Below are 15179 nucleotides of genomic sequence, written 5' to 3' on the forward strand. Positions count from 1 at the left end.
GGGCAGGGAGGGGGCGGAGTTGGGGCGGGGCAGGGATGGGAGGGGGCAGGGCAGGGGTGGAGTTGGGACGGGGCCGAGCACTCACCGGCGCCTGGAAAAGTGCTATGAGTGCAGCTGCAGTGAGCACACAGTAATGCAAGTAGGACTTTACAATGAGCAAATCCAGGTGCTCAGACCAAGTGCTGAACACTCTGCAGTGAAGATACGCTCCAAAAGTTGGTCTCTCCTGCCACTGGATGGTTCCTGGTGCCATTCTTGTAGCACCAGCTCTGAATGTTGGACTCCTAGAGCCCAATTCAACTCTCAAGTGAAAACAATGGGAATCTTTCGATCAGCTGTAATGGCAATAGGATCAGACCCTTACACAGGTGCTGGAAAAAAACATTCTGCTAGCCTTGCTATCTGAAAAGGAAGGCACAAGAGGGAGAAGTTAATCTCTGTGTGCACACTTTATAATTTTGGGAGGTGCTGAGATGTGCACAGTGATGGATGTGGTTTAAAAAGACGGGTGGATAGAAATTACTATTATTAAAACTGTTTATTAATTATTATTATTACTGAGAATGTGCCTAGGAGCCCCATGACCTCACCGTGTTAGCTGCTGTTCAAGCACAGACCAAGGGTACGTCTATACTACCCGCCGGATCGGCGGGTAGTGTTCGATGTATTGGGGATCGATTTATCGCGTCTCATGTAGACGCGATAAATCGATCCCCGAATCGACGCCTGTACTCCACCTCGGCAGGAGGAGTAAGCGGAGTCGACGGGGGAGCCAAGGCAGTCGACTTGCTGCCGTGAGGACGGCCAGGTAAGTCAAATAGCATAGCTGAAGTTGCATATCTTAGTTTGAACCCCCCCGCTAGTGTAGCCAAGGCCTAAGACAACGTGCCCTGCCCCCAAATAAAAATAAACATTAATAACAACACTGCTTTCCTATGACGATTGTCCCCAGTGTCCATTCAATGATGAGGATCATCCCAGCCGCCCGATCAAAATTGCCAGAATCTTGCTGTGCCGGCTCCCTCCCCAGTCTCTGCATTTATGTGCAAGGAATTTAATACGTTAACCCACCGGGTAACCTCCACCTCTTATTTTAGAACAACTCCATCTCCTGCCTTATGCTGTGTATTGGAAGTATTAGTCAAATCAACTGAGTTAGGCGAAAAGCACTTCGCCTAAAGCCCACCAAACAAGCCTTGCTAAGTCTCCGTCTAGCAGGTGGGCATCCATTTTACTTGTGTGGAGATGGTGCAGTCCAAACAGGCTCTGACTGCAGGTGTTACTCCAATGAGCTTTGATTCCAAAATGATGCCTGTCACATTGTTGGATGGTTCCCAACATCAACATTCAGATATTTTCTCTAATGCTCAACTCTGGCAAACTCTCTGGGATGATCATCCACACAGAAATAGAAAGAATTCTCAGACTAAGGTCATGTCTACACTAGAGAGCTTACAGTGGCACAGCTGTACTGATACAGCTGCGTCGCTGTAAGATTGCTCATGTAGCCCCTCTGTGCCAATGGGAGAGAGCTCTCCCCTTGACATAATAAAACCACTGACATAGTGCTATGCACACGAGCACTTATGCCGGCAAACCTTATGTTGCTCAGGGGTGGTTTTTGTCAGCATAAGTGGAAGTGTAGACATGGTCTAAATCAGACCTATGGTCCATCTAGTCCAGTATCTCATCTCCAACTGTGGTTAGGACCAGATGGTTCAGATGAAAGTGTAAGAAACCCAGGAGCAGGCAGATGTAGGATAACATGCTTCATGCATTAACCTTCTCTTAAGGTTTCAGAGTGGTAGCCGTGTTAGTCTGTATCAGCAAAAAGAACGAGGAGTACTTGTGGCACCTTAGAGACTAACAAATGTATTTGGGCATAAGCTTTTGTGGGCTAAAACCCACTTCTTCGGATGCTTGCAGTGGAAAATACAGTAGGAAGATATATATACACAGAGAACATGAAAAATGGGTGTTGCCATACCCACTATAACGAGACTAATAAATTAAGGTAGGCTATTATCAGCAGGAGAAAAAAACGTTTGTAGTGATAATCAGAATGGCCCATTTCCAACAGTTGACAAGAAGGTGTGAGTAACAGTAGGGGAAAAATTAGCATGGGGAAATAGTTTTTACTTTGTGTAATGACCCATCCACTCCCAGTCTTTATTCAAGTCTAATTTAATGGTGTCCAGTTTGCAAATTAATTCCAATTCTGCAGTTTCTCGTTGGAGTCTGTTTTTAAAGTTTTTTTGTTGGAGAATTGTGACTTTTAGGTCTGTAATTGAGTGACCAGGGAGGTTGAAGTGTTCTCTTGAGTGATTCTTGATTCTATCAAATTCCGGTTGGCTAGTGACACATATTCCTGTGTGGGCTATCATTGGTAGAGATAGGATGTCTCCTAACTTGCTATAACAGCATTTACTTTGGCATCTGGGAGGCAGCAAAACAACATCAACCCCAAGTGTCCCAGCCCAGGCTTCTTATTGTGGAGTCATAAATTAAAGAACCTAAATCCATGAAGCATTGTAATTTTGAGCAGAGCAATACCTAAGGTGTTGCAATTCTAAGTGGGGCAACACCTAAACACATTCCTTCTGGTCCTTCCCTCCCCCCGGTAAAGTTGGCATCAGATCAGCTGCTTGTGTGACTCTACCTCTTTGGATATCATTGGATCAGTCTGCCAGCTGGAACACCTATAAAGAGTAACTGGATGGTGCATTTGCTGGTGGGGAGAAGACATACACAGCAGGAAGATGACTTGTGTGGTGGTGAGACTGATAACCGCTATTTGGTGCTGGCTGCATAAGGATGTCTCTCGAATCTTTTACCTGCCCATTGTGCTTTGTCTGACCTACATGGTGTTGAAAGCAATCAAGCTGTATCAGTGGAGAAGGGAGCTGAACAAAGCACTGAAGAGCTTTCCGGGCCCTCCAGTCCACTGGCTTTTTGGCAACGTCCATGAGGTAAGGAAAGAGGTGGTGGTGAAGACTTAAAGCTCAAATCAAAAAACCAAAAGCAGCTTCCGTCTATAGATAGACAGCCTTCCTAGTGGTTAGAACACAGGTCTGGGAGCCAGGACCTCCTGAGGTATAATCCAAGCTCTAATATAAAGTTGCTATCTAGAATGGAGGGGTGGGGAAGTCACTTAACCTCTTGCCTACTCATGGTAAAGGAGGAATAATAATGTTTACATTGATCACTGGATGTTGAGTGGATAAACTGATAATTGTACAATGCTCCGAAGACATTTATGCTCTATAAATGCTGAAGTATTAGGGTTATATGGTTATGGATTTTTAAAAAGTTACCCCAGGAGTTTGGAAGGGTTATAAATTCTCGTGTTTCGAGACATACGACAACCAGTAGCTAAGGAGGGCTTGAAAAGAACCATTTGTGTGGGCAAGTTATTCCATAACTGTTTTTGGCAGGGTATCTTGGACCATCTTCTAAATCTGATAGTACTGGCCACTGTTGGAGACAAGATACTGGACTAGATGGACCCATTGATCTGATCTATTATGGCAATGACAGTGCTCATATGAAGTAAAAGAGAAATAGTTAGAGAAACAACTGCACCTTCCTGGCCTCTAGGCTAATATCATTCAGGTCTATGTTTCACACATAACATGGTGTAGCATATACATTATACAGTGTGTGCTTTCCATTTAAGTAGCCACAGAAGAAACAATCAGATGGGGGCAAGAGGGATTTGAGACAGGGAAACTCTGGTTAAACTTTCAGTAGAAAATAATCTATAAGTATATAAATAACCTTGCTCATTTTGCATGCTTCCTATTCAGTAATTTCTTTGCAGATACATAAGGTCCAAATCTATGCTTGTGTTCTTAGCTTACAGACATTGAAGGTCAGATATTTACTGAAGTCAATAGGGTTATTCATGTGAGTAAGTGTGAGACTACTAATGTGAGTAAGGAATGCATAATTTAGTCCCCAAGAGATTGGCCACTTTGGGGATTGGATTATCAGTGGCACTGAGTTGACGGAAAGGTGGCATCACATCACCTTTCTGCATCTCTCCTTCCCTAATCCTGGGGACAGTAGGAGACTGTTTCAGACTCTGGTGTAATTTAGAGCAGTCTTGGGGCTGGTTTAAAGGATTCCTGGAGCACAGTGTACTCCAGTCACCCCCTTACTGACCCCAGCACACCCTCTATCCCAGGGGGTCAGAAGCATGTGGCATAAAGGTGTCTATGCCAGCCTCTGAGACTCGGGGATCCCCAGCTGCCTTCTTATATCAGAATCCTACCCCCTCTTACCACCAGAGTGGAGCACAGGGGATACGGTAAGGGATAGGGGACTTGCTTTGTGTGAAGCCTCCTACAAAAATGAAATGGTAAACATAGTATTTTGTCCTTCTTCCCACAAATCTCTGGCCTGGCAATCCTAATCAAGCAGCTTGGGGTGTGTTGCAATAGCCTGAAAATGCTAGGGCTAGATCCCTTGAATCCACCATGGCTTATAAAAAGAAAACTCAGCAAGTTCTTTGCCATTTTGCACTGCCGCTTCTGCTAACTCACTTGACCGGGTGTAGGAAGGACTTGACGTGGGGGGCTTGAACTGATACAAAGAGAACTGCCGAAATGACTCACTCCTGAATTGTGGGCCATTACTTCAGCTGGAATATTGTGTTACGCAAGTGAGTTAGTTACACTGAATGGCAACCGAGTAGCCAGTTTCCTCGCCAGGGTGTTGTACAACAGCTCAAACAACAAAAACTGAGCATCTGTCCCTCAGTAAGAGATCCTGCTTAGCTCAAATAGATTGACACCACCCTGTGGTTTCAGTCGTTGCTTTACATTTTGTTTCTTCTCTTTATTTCACACTAGGATAGTTTATCTTCACTGGCAGCTGGCACAGTTTCAGGCATCTCCACCTCTGACCCCTGTGTGCTCAAGGGATGCCCCCTTTAGGTCCAGGGCTGTCCTGAGGATTTATGGGGCCCTAGGCAGTATTATTAAACTGGTGTCCCTATGCCCAACGGCAGCCCGGGGGAGGGAGGGCGGAAGGACGAGGCAGCAAAGGATACCGAGACGCCCGGCCTGCCTCACGGTGGCAGAGAGTCACAGTTCCCCACAGAGACCCCCGTACCCTCTCCCTCGCGCAGAATGCGCGGCGCTGGCGCATTCGGCTCTGTGAATACGGCCCCTGCCTACAGAGACTGCAGTGCGTGCTTGGTGTGCCGGAGCCAACCCACTCTTACCTGCTGTCATGGGCGGTGGGCGAAGCTGCCGCTTGGGGAGGTTAGCTCCCCAGCCCACCTCTTCTGCCTGTGGCCCTGCCCATACTCCACTCCTGCCCCACCCCAGGCCCCGCCCCACTCTGCCCAGGCCCCGCCCTCTTCTCACTGTCTCCCTCCTCTCTTTCCTCCCCCACCTTGCTCACCCCCTTCCAGCCAAATCCCTGAACCCAAATGAAGCAAATGACATTAAAAGCACTAAACTTGGGAATAAAATATGTTAGTCACAGTTTTTTTAATATGCCCTGAGGCTTGTCAGAGATTTATTTGCAAAAACTTGTCTTGCTGAATACAACATTAAATATTATGGAATACATGATGCAGCTTTTCTCTGTTTTCCCTTTTCTTAATCAGTATTTCTAAGCTGATTTTATATTTTAAATGTACTCTTAAGCCTTCATAAAGTAATCATTCCAGATTACTACATATTTAACTCACTGAAACAAAGACATTATTTTAAATTAATCAGTCTTAGAGGTTTAGTGTGTTCATAACAATGTTCATTGCTTTTAGAAAAAGGGAACACTCATTTATTTTGTGTGATCTCCATAACAATAGACATGTTTATGAAACTTCACCAACTTTAAAAAATGTTTCCAAAGATTTTAGGCATAACAAAGGATTTTATATCTTACTAAGTACTGGTTTTGCTGGAGGATTCTCTTAAAACTAATTCATCAGATAGTCAAAAGTAAAGAAAGGGAAGCTCTTTGTCCAACTATCTGGAAGGAAAGGGGTGTTGTCCCTTTAAGGGCTCTCTTCAATGGGAGTGTGGGGGGTGGTAAAGGGATGGACAGAAAGTCTTTGGAAGCAAGTTTTTTCCCCCCTATAGTAATTAAAATTAAATTGTGTATTTTAGATAAGGGTGGTCTTTTGAAGGATTTATTTAAAAAACATATGTCTGAAGATCCAAGCATTTAAGGCTAAAGATGATTGTGCATCCAAAAATCTATGCAAGGATTTTTTAGAGATGTGATTTTATAATATTCACCAACTCACTAATGAAATATTTTTAAAGCAAATTTTAAACTAAGGTCCTGTAGACTGACATGTCCTGAGTAAATATGACAGTCATGCACAACTGTTTTGGTCAGTAAATTCAGAAACTGACAGGATATACCTGGAGGTTGGCAAATGCCTGTTAAATGGGTTCATTACCACTTGAATGGCTCTTTAACAGTTTCAGTGTTGTGCTAATAGGTCTGGCAGGCTGGAGGCTTTTTCACTTTTAAGTTACTAGATCCTCTCCAGAGTAAGAGTCACCAGGCTGCAGCAGCCAGCAGTGGGAGCCTGCAGGAAGGGTCAGAACAGAAATAGGAAGACACGGGAGGGTGGACATTAAGACCCAGGGGTGCCCCAAATTTTCAGGTGCCCTACGCAGCCTTGGATGCTGCTTATGCCTAAGGACGGCCCTGCTTAGGTCTCAGGGGTCCTGCTGTCACCTCTCTATAGGCAGAGTCTTGTGACTCTGTCCCTCCAGACCATGGTTTCAGGCATGCAGTCCCCCTTCAGTTCACTGCCATTATCCTGTAGCACCTGCAGTCTGGATCTCTCTCTTTCAAGGGCTATGACAGTGGTTTACCAGAGACCAGGAAGCCATCACAGATATTTAAGGACAAAAGCCTTCCAGAGAAAACGTGCAAAACAATTGACAGTCTATACGCTTGCTTCAGCTTACCAAGTGCGCCTAGCACCTGGAGACCTTGGCAGGATCTAGTGCTTCATACCCTGGAGCAGGGGTTGCCATCTTGGTTAAAGGTTCCTGGCAGTTGGTTGGATCCAAATGAGGGCCCTCTGTCAGTTTAAGCTGACACTTCTATACGGTTTGTGGGGCCTTTGTTTCCCAGCTATCCTGAAACAAGTAAAACCAGTTACTTCACCTTTGCCCGGGGGGGGAGGGGCGAAGCTTCAAAGGCCAGATAACTGCATAACCAGCATTAGGATTTGGCATTAATAACCTCTTAGTGTGTTCGGATTCCAAAAGAATCTCAGCCAGAAAGCCAGGAACACACAAACACGTATAAAACGTATTGATACAAAGGCCTATGAATGTTCGATAGACCCCCCACCGTCTCACACATCTCAATATAAGTCTTTGGAAGTTTCCATGTGTCCAAGGACTGACTCAAACCCCTCAGCGTTTAAGGTTCTGCCTCTTGGCATTTGCACAACCCCTCACACGAGGGTTATGATGCCTCTCTCATGCCTAAGCCCCAGTCTGAAACTCAAAGCCAGTGCAGAGACCGGCAGGGCCTGAGTGGGTAGATGTGCTCTCAGAATGACTAACTCCACACAATGAAAGCTGGGAGGGGGGAGGAAAAGGCAGCCTCTCTTACAACCATTAGCCCAGAGATTGGGGAATTCACCCAGGATATGGGAGACCCTGATTCAATCCCCGCCCATGTTCCACTCCCCTCTTCTTCCCCCTCCTTCCCCCCCTACCCTGAAGCCAGCAGCAGTTCAACTCCAGCTGGCAGGCTGCCTGCTAGCCTCTGCACTGCATAGTGCCTGGGAAGCAGCCGGCGTGTCCCCCCTGCAGCTCCCATGCGTAGGGGCAGCCAGGGGGCTCCGGACGCTGCCCCCGACCCAAGCATTGCCCCCACAGCTCCCATTGGCCGGGAACCATGGCCAATGGGAGGTGCGGGGGCGGCACCTGCGGACGGGGCAGCGTGCAGAGCCTCCTGGCGCGAACTCCGTGTAGGAGCCAGAAGGGGGACATGTCACTGCTTCTGGGAGCTGCTTGAGGTAAGCACTGGCGGGAGCCTGCACCCCTGAGGCCCCCCATACCCCAACCCCCTGCCCCAGCCCTGATCCCCCTCCCATCCTCCGAACCCCTCAGTCTAGCCCGGAGCCCCCTCCTGCACCCAAATCCCCAGCCCCACCCCAGAGCCCGCACCCCTAGCCGGAGCCCTCACCCCTTCCCACATCCCAACCCACTGCCTCAGCCTGGAGCCCCCTCCCACACTCTGAACTCCTAATTTCTGGCCCCACCCTGGAGCCTGCACCCCCAGCCGGAGCTCTCACCCCCTCCTGCACCCCACCCCTCTGGCCCAGCCCGGTGTAAATGAGCGAGTGAGTGAGGGTGGAGAGCAAGTGACAGAGGGAAGGGGGATGGAGTGAGCAGGGGGTGGGGCCTATGAAAAGGGGAGGGGCATGGGCGGGGCCTCAGAGGAGAGGGGCAGGGGGCAAGGGTGTTTGGTTTTGTGCCAGTAGAAAGTTGGCAACCTTAACTCACACCGGCCTGGTAAGGGGGGGTCAGGCACTTGGGACCAGCCTGGGTAGGGTTGGGCCAGCGGCCTGGTGCAGCGCTGGGGCTGGCCTGAGGCTGGGAGGGCCGGCCGGGGGCTGGGGGAGCTGGTAGCTTGGCCTGACACTGGGGGGGTGGGGGCGGCCAGTGCGGCTGGAGCAGGTGGTCTAGGATTTCTCTGGCTGTGGGGCCTCAGGAGGAAGGGGCAGGGCCTGCGGGCTAGCCTCAGGAGGAGAAGGGATTTGAGCATGGATTGTCCATTTCTCAGGTGAGTACCCCTAACGTCTAGGTTATACAGTCACTCTCACTATCTCTCTGGCCCAATGCATATTTAATTCTATAGCCACACAGAGGAACAGCTTCAATGGGAGAGATTGAGAGACCCCACATCAGAACATCCTAGAGTCCAATGCTTAGGGCCCTCACCTGGGAAGGAGGGAAACCCTTGTTGAAATGCCTTCTCCTCATCTGGGAGAGGGGGGGATTGAACCACAGTCCCCCACATCCTGAGGGAGTTTCCTAACCACGGGGTTACAGGTTATAAGGGAAGCCTCCTCCTCTCTCCCCCTGCCACGGGGCATTTTCTGTAGAATTAGGTATGGAACACCACCATTCTTGGAAGAAGTAGCGTAGGCCTGTGACTCTAGGAAAGATTCACAGAGATACATGCCTCCCTCCAGCCAAGATTGAGGGGCCTAACTCCCTGAGAGATGTGGGGTGTAGGATGCACCCATCTCCTTGGCATCTGATATTGGGGCTTAGAATACACCCCTCTCCTTCGCATCTGATATTGGCTGACTACGGTGGTTCCCTGCCTAGCATGGTGGCTTTTGTGAATCCCATTCTTAGGGGCTGTCTCTCCCTATGCATCGTCGGGAGCCTGGTCACCTAACTCAGCTTTTGTGGATTTCACTGGGTGGCTAGGGGTTTAAGAGTTAGGTGTTGCACCACTCAACCTGGCAATGCCTACGTTTTCTTTGTGGATATGGACCTAAGGGCACATCTTCACTACCCGCCGGATCGGCGGGTAGCAATCGGTCTATTGGGGATCGACTTATCACGTCTAGTGAAGACGCGATAAAATCGATCCCCGATGGCTCTGCCGTCGACTTCGGAAATCCACCGCGGCAAGAGGTGGCAGCGGAGTCGACGGCGGCGTGGCAGTGGTCGACTTGCCGCCGTCCTCACAGCCAAGTAAGTCGACCTAAAATACGCTACTTCAGCTACGCTATTCACGTAGCTGAAGTTGCGTATCTTAGGTCGACCCCCCGCTGTAGTGTAGACCTAGCCTTAGTGTCTCTCTGGCTAGAGCTGGTCAGGATTTTGAAATGTTGACACCAACACATGAGATAACCACAGTAACATTTTAAATTAAAAAAACAAATCGTGTCCATCTTCCAATCGTTGCTATAGCTGCTTGGGAAATTTTGAAAAAATCAATGAAAAAACAGGGGGAATAACGTCAAAGCTTTTTACCTGTCCCCTCTCGACCTTGCTTTCCTGCCACCTCTAAATCTAAGGGCAGGTCCACACTAAAACGTTAGGTCGATCCAGTTACATCATTTTGGGTTGTGAAAAATTCACACCCCTGAGCAACATAGTTAATACAACCTAATCCTTGGTGTAGACAGTGCTAAGCCAATGGAAGAATTCTTCTATCAACCGAGCTACCGCCTCTTAGGGAAGTGGATTAACTACAGTGACAGGGTTTTTGTAGTCTGGAATTGGGAAGGCATTTTAGCACATACTTAAGTTTCAGTAACCAGGAAGTTTTCCAAATTCAGGGCCCTAGATATGATGAAGTTTAAATTATTTTCCTTATTTTTCTGTGTCTGACAAAACCAAAATACATGCCTATGGACAAGAAACCTTTCCCTTTTGGGAGATTTGTTCCAGTTTATCAAGCAGGGTGGTATGGAGTATCTCTATTACGACACCTATGATCAACAGTGTAGGGGCCTCAGAAATCACAGTAGCCGCCCAAGTTAAAAGTCAGCGGAAAAGTACAACTGAGTAAAAATGGGTGGTAATGGGGGGACTTGGCATAGGCACATATCAGACACGTAACTTTTGTCTTCTCTTTGTCATGAATAGAGCTGGCTGAAAATTTTCAGATGGAACATAGATCTATCACAAAATCTGATTCATCAAAATCTAAACATTCCATAGACATATCGATTTTGACTATTTTTTGTCTAGGCAAAAAAATCAAAATGAAGCATTTGTTTCAAAACAGCTTTTTTGTTTTGAATTTTTAAAAATATTTTATTTGTATATACACCTCTACCCCGATATAACGTGACCCGATATAACACGAATTCGGATATAACGCAGTAAAGCAGTGCTCCGGGGGGCAGGGCTGCACACTCCAGTGGATCAAAGCAAATTCGATATAACGCTGTTTCACCTATAACACGGTAAGATTTTTTGGCTCCCGAGGACAGCGTTATATAGGAGTAGAGGTGTATTTACATTTTATTTTTATATTATTTTATAAAATAATGTAAATGTGTAAAAATAAAATGTAAAATAGAACAACAAAACATAAGCATCAACTAAAATGTAAAAATATAAAATCAAAAAATCAATACTGAAACATACCGTTTTGATTTTATTGAAATGGAAAGTTTCAATGGACCCCCAAATGATTTCCCCCCCCCCACACACAAACATTTCATTTCACAGGAGACTTTGAAATTCAGTGTTTCATTCTGATTCTGAACAAAGATGAATTTTGAATTCACAGATTTTCCCATAAAACAGAATTGCAGGTTCCCAACCAGCACAGGTCATTCATTACTAGTATTTAGTAATCTAGATATTCACTGATTCTTATAGCACCATAAAAGCACACGGTGCTGTAGAATAATAATCCCTGTGCCTTTCCTCACCGACTTTTAAGGAAGCAGGATCAAATCCTATGGCATAAGCTGACGCAACAGAGACCAAGCAGAGCTGAGTTTGACCCTTGTAGCAATAACACCTCCTGGAGTAGGTGGCACTTCAGAAGTTTTAAGAAAGAAAGAGGAGGATGGTACATAAGGAACATTAGCTGGGTGCTCGTGCCAAGAATGCAGGCATGGCAGAAGAGAAGGCACAGAATCAGGAGTGAGCGGTGGAGCCTAACGGAGCTATCAGGGCAGAGGTGTGGATGAAGTGTAAGAAGCACAAGACAGTGTGGGAGGAGACTTTTAAAAAAGGAGAGAAACTAAGCAAATTCCCACCCTCAACCAAAGTCAGTGTGGTTGAAAAGTCAGTGTTCTTTGAAAATATCCTGTGACAAAATTTCCAGCCATGTTCTACCTATGATATCACTTGTGTATAAGTGACACCAGATGCCTGCTAGAACTTGTTTTCTTTCTCTTTGGAAGGCATCTGGTCGCCTTTCAGGTTACGAAGCTATCATTGAACAACCTAAAGCATCTGAAACGTGTTAACAAAAAATCTGAGGATGCATCATAGAAGTTGACAAACTGGATCAGATTGGCTCATCTTATTTTATTTGGTGCTGTAGATTTTTAATGCGCTTATTATTGTAGGCACCATAGTTTCAAGTGCTGCATTATCCAGCCCATGGCTGAGGTTGGTTGCTTTTGCTAAACCCTTACGGTAAGGCACAATTCTTTTATTAAGCTACTAACCACTGCTATCAAATGACATTGTAAATCTGACAAAAACAAAGGTCTTCAAGCTGGTTCTACTCCCACAGGGAATATGAAGGGAGCTAAGTTTTGAAGTGAGACTTTGTGGGTGGAAGATGGAGGAGCTTAATACTGGAGTGTAGTAGGGAAGGAAGGTGTGTGTACTGTGCTTGCTTAAATGTTTGTTCATCTCACTTTCACAGCAATGGATTATTAAATAATGGAATTCACTGATTCTTATAGCACCATAACAAGCATGGTCAGATGGATCACAGACTTTAGAATTTGCACTGTGATAGTTATCCATTCTTCTGACACTGGAAAGGTTGTCTTGAACTCTACAGGAGAGAGATTTTTGGCAAACGCCTGACTTATTGCTTCTGTCCTCTTTTCCCTCCATCATTGTTGCAGTTCACCGGAAGAGGGAAGGATCTGGACAAGGTATTGGAATGGAGTAAAAAGTACGCACGTGCCTTCCCCGTGTGGTTTGGGAAATTTGTAGTGTTTGTGACCCTCAACGATGCTGATTACGCTAAGGCTGTATGTGCCAGGGGAGGTAAGAGGTGGTGCATTTTGCCTCTGAATGAGAACAACACACTTGTTATCGAAGTCCTCCAAGGTGTGATTCTGCTCTGAGGCCTGCCAGGAATTGAGTAAGCAAGTGTAACCTCAGCCCTGATGTATGGCTGCAGTCTTCTGCCTTTTCTCCTTGGGGTTATGGGCTAAGTTCCCTCTAAGCTGTGCGGCCGTGCAGCAGCCTATCAAGGACCGCGCAGGCGCTCAGGGCTGTGACAGAGAGAGACGCCCCTCCTCCAGCCCTGGAGCTGCCGCAACAGGGAGAAACACATCTCCTCCACAGCCCAGGTGCTGCTGTGGGGAGAGAGGGCTGTGGGGAGTCCTCTCTCCCCACCGCAACCCCAGGGCAGCCTGCACTCCAAGCCCCTCATCCCGGCATCACCCCAGAGCCCACACCAACAGCCGTAACCCTGACCTCCCACACCCCAACTCTCTGCCCCAGCCCTGATCCTCCTCCCATACCCTGAACCCCCTCATTCCTGATCCCACCCAAGAGCCCACACCCTGAGCCAGAGCCCTCACCACCCCCCTGTCCGCACCCCAACCCTCTGCCCCAGCCCTGAGCCCCCTCCCACACTCTGAACCCTTCGGCCCCACCCCCACCACACATCACCTCCATATTGAGGCACATAACAAAATTCGTTCTGCACACGCATGGGAAAAATTAGAGGGAACATTTGTTATGGGTCTTGAGTTCACCTATAAGGGTGCCTGATACCTCCACTCAAGGAAACCCCTCCTAGTGCAGAGAACACAGAGAGCTTGTCCCTTCAGAATATATTTCACACACAATATCATAAAGAGGAGTGTCAGTTAGAGTACACACAAAAATAAAATAGCTATCACAATTCCCAGGTAATAAAACAGTAACTGTTGATTAGGTATGGGGAACTGAGGCTAAGGGACAAAGGAAAAAGGGATCAGGATAATAAAAGATAAAAACAACAATACATAAACTCCACACCTTCCAACGTATATAGCCACTAAAAGCCACCCTTTGAGCCCAGCACCTGCCTAGGTAAATAGTGATTTAAGGCTCATCCTTTGATTGGTGTTGCAACACTGAAGTTGGTGGCTGGCTTAAAACAAAACAGCAAAATAAATAAATAAGGATGTTCTTATGAAGTATCCACCCCAAGGATCAGGGCCGGCTCTGGCTTTTTGGCTGCCCCAAGCAAAAAAAAAAAAAAAAAAACGGGGCGGCCAGAACGGCAAAGCAAAAAAAAACACAAAAAACTTGCAGTGCGGCCGGAGCGTGGGTGCAGGGGGACCAGCTGGGGGGGGGAGGGGGAGGGAGCGGGCGGGAGAGAGAGAGAGAGAGAGAGAGAAGGGGGCGGCCAGGGCTACAGCAGGGGCGCTGCCACGCGGCCCCTCCCGCTGCGCCGCCTCCTGCCGCCTGCCACGAGGGCTCCGCTCCGGTCGGCGGGGAGGGAAGGAAGAGGACTGCCCTGCAGGGCGCTCTGGTTCTCTGCGCCGCCGCCCCCTACAGGGCGGCTGGAGCGGAACAAGAACAACAACAACAACAAAAAAGCGACCGTACCGCCCTAGGATTGGGCAGAATGCTGCCTCCAACAATCTGCCGCCCCAAGCACCAGCTTGCTCAGCTGGTGCCTGGAGCCGGCCCTGCCAAGGATGGCCAGATCATCCTTGTTGCTCTCTGGTCTGGATTCCAGTGTGCAGGTAGGTTGGCTCTTGGTAGCCTGACCATGACTCTGCACATTACTGAGTGTCCCAAAAATCCCGTAAAATCCTCCCTGGGATAGGAATGTGGAGGGCTGAAAGGTCCTCCCAGGCTGTAAAAAGCAACCAAGAGTCCTGTGGCACCTTATAGACTAACAGATGTATTGGAGCCTGAGCTTTCGTGGGTGAATCCCCACTTCGTCAGATGTATTCACCCACGAAAGCTCATGCTCCAATATGTCTGTCAGTCTATAAGGTGCCACAGGACTCTCTGTCGCTTTTTACAGATCCAGACTAACATCGCTACCCCTCCGATACTTGACTCCCTAGCTGCGATGCTTCTCTCCCTGCTACACTCCAAACACAGCCAAAAAACCCGAAAGTAAAACCAAACACGCCGTCTCGGAGTTCTGCCTTATTATGACTGGTTCTGGTAGTGTTGCTAGCCAGTCTGTCTCCTCTGCCACCAATTGCTGCTGTGATTCAGGGGCAAGTCCGCTAGATGCTCAGTGTAGCATTTCAGAAGCACCCTCTCCAAAGGAATTACACTAGGAGAGTTAGGGAAGGTAACAGGTGGGGATGGATGATTTTATGTATGTGTTTATAGAGGGTTGAGCAGTGAGGCGGCAAAAATGGCAAATTACCCAGTTATAGAAAAGTGTTTTTTTTTTGCACACTTGGACACTTGCATGCTGCACTTGTACCCACACTGCATGTCTATTTTCTATAGGGCTACATAAAAAGAACACAGTAGCTAGGATCATCATATTTA

The 15179-nt window shown here is 47.5% G+C and overlaps 1 protein-coding gene across 1 annotated transcript in view; it reads left to right on the forward strand.

The window, feature by feature from the left end:
• The first annotated feature begins 2759 nt into the window (after positions 1-2759).
• LOC135882985 (cytochrome P450 4B1-like) overlaps positions 2760-15179 on the forward strand; it is a 43865-nt gene continuing 31445 nt past the window's right edge. The window contains exons 1-2 of the mRNA XM_065410009.1: positions 2760-2969; positions 12563-12707. Of these exons, the coding sequence (XP_065266081.1) occupies positions 2760-2969; positions 12563-12707 (355 nt within the window). The remainder of the gene's footprint in view (positions 2970-12562; positions 12708-15179) is intronic.

The sequence above is a fragment of the Emys orbicularis genome, chromosome 8 (assembly GCF_028017835.1).
Source record: "Emys orbicularis isolate rEmyOrb1 chromosome 8, rEmyOrb1.hap1, whole genome shotgun sequence".
Classification (NCBI taxonomy): domain Eukaryota; kingdom Metazoa; phylum Chordata; order Testudines; family Emydidae; genus Emys; species Emys orbicularis.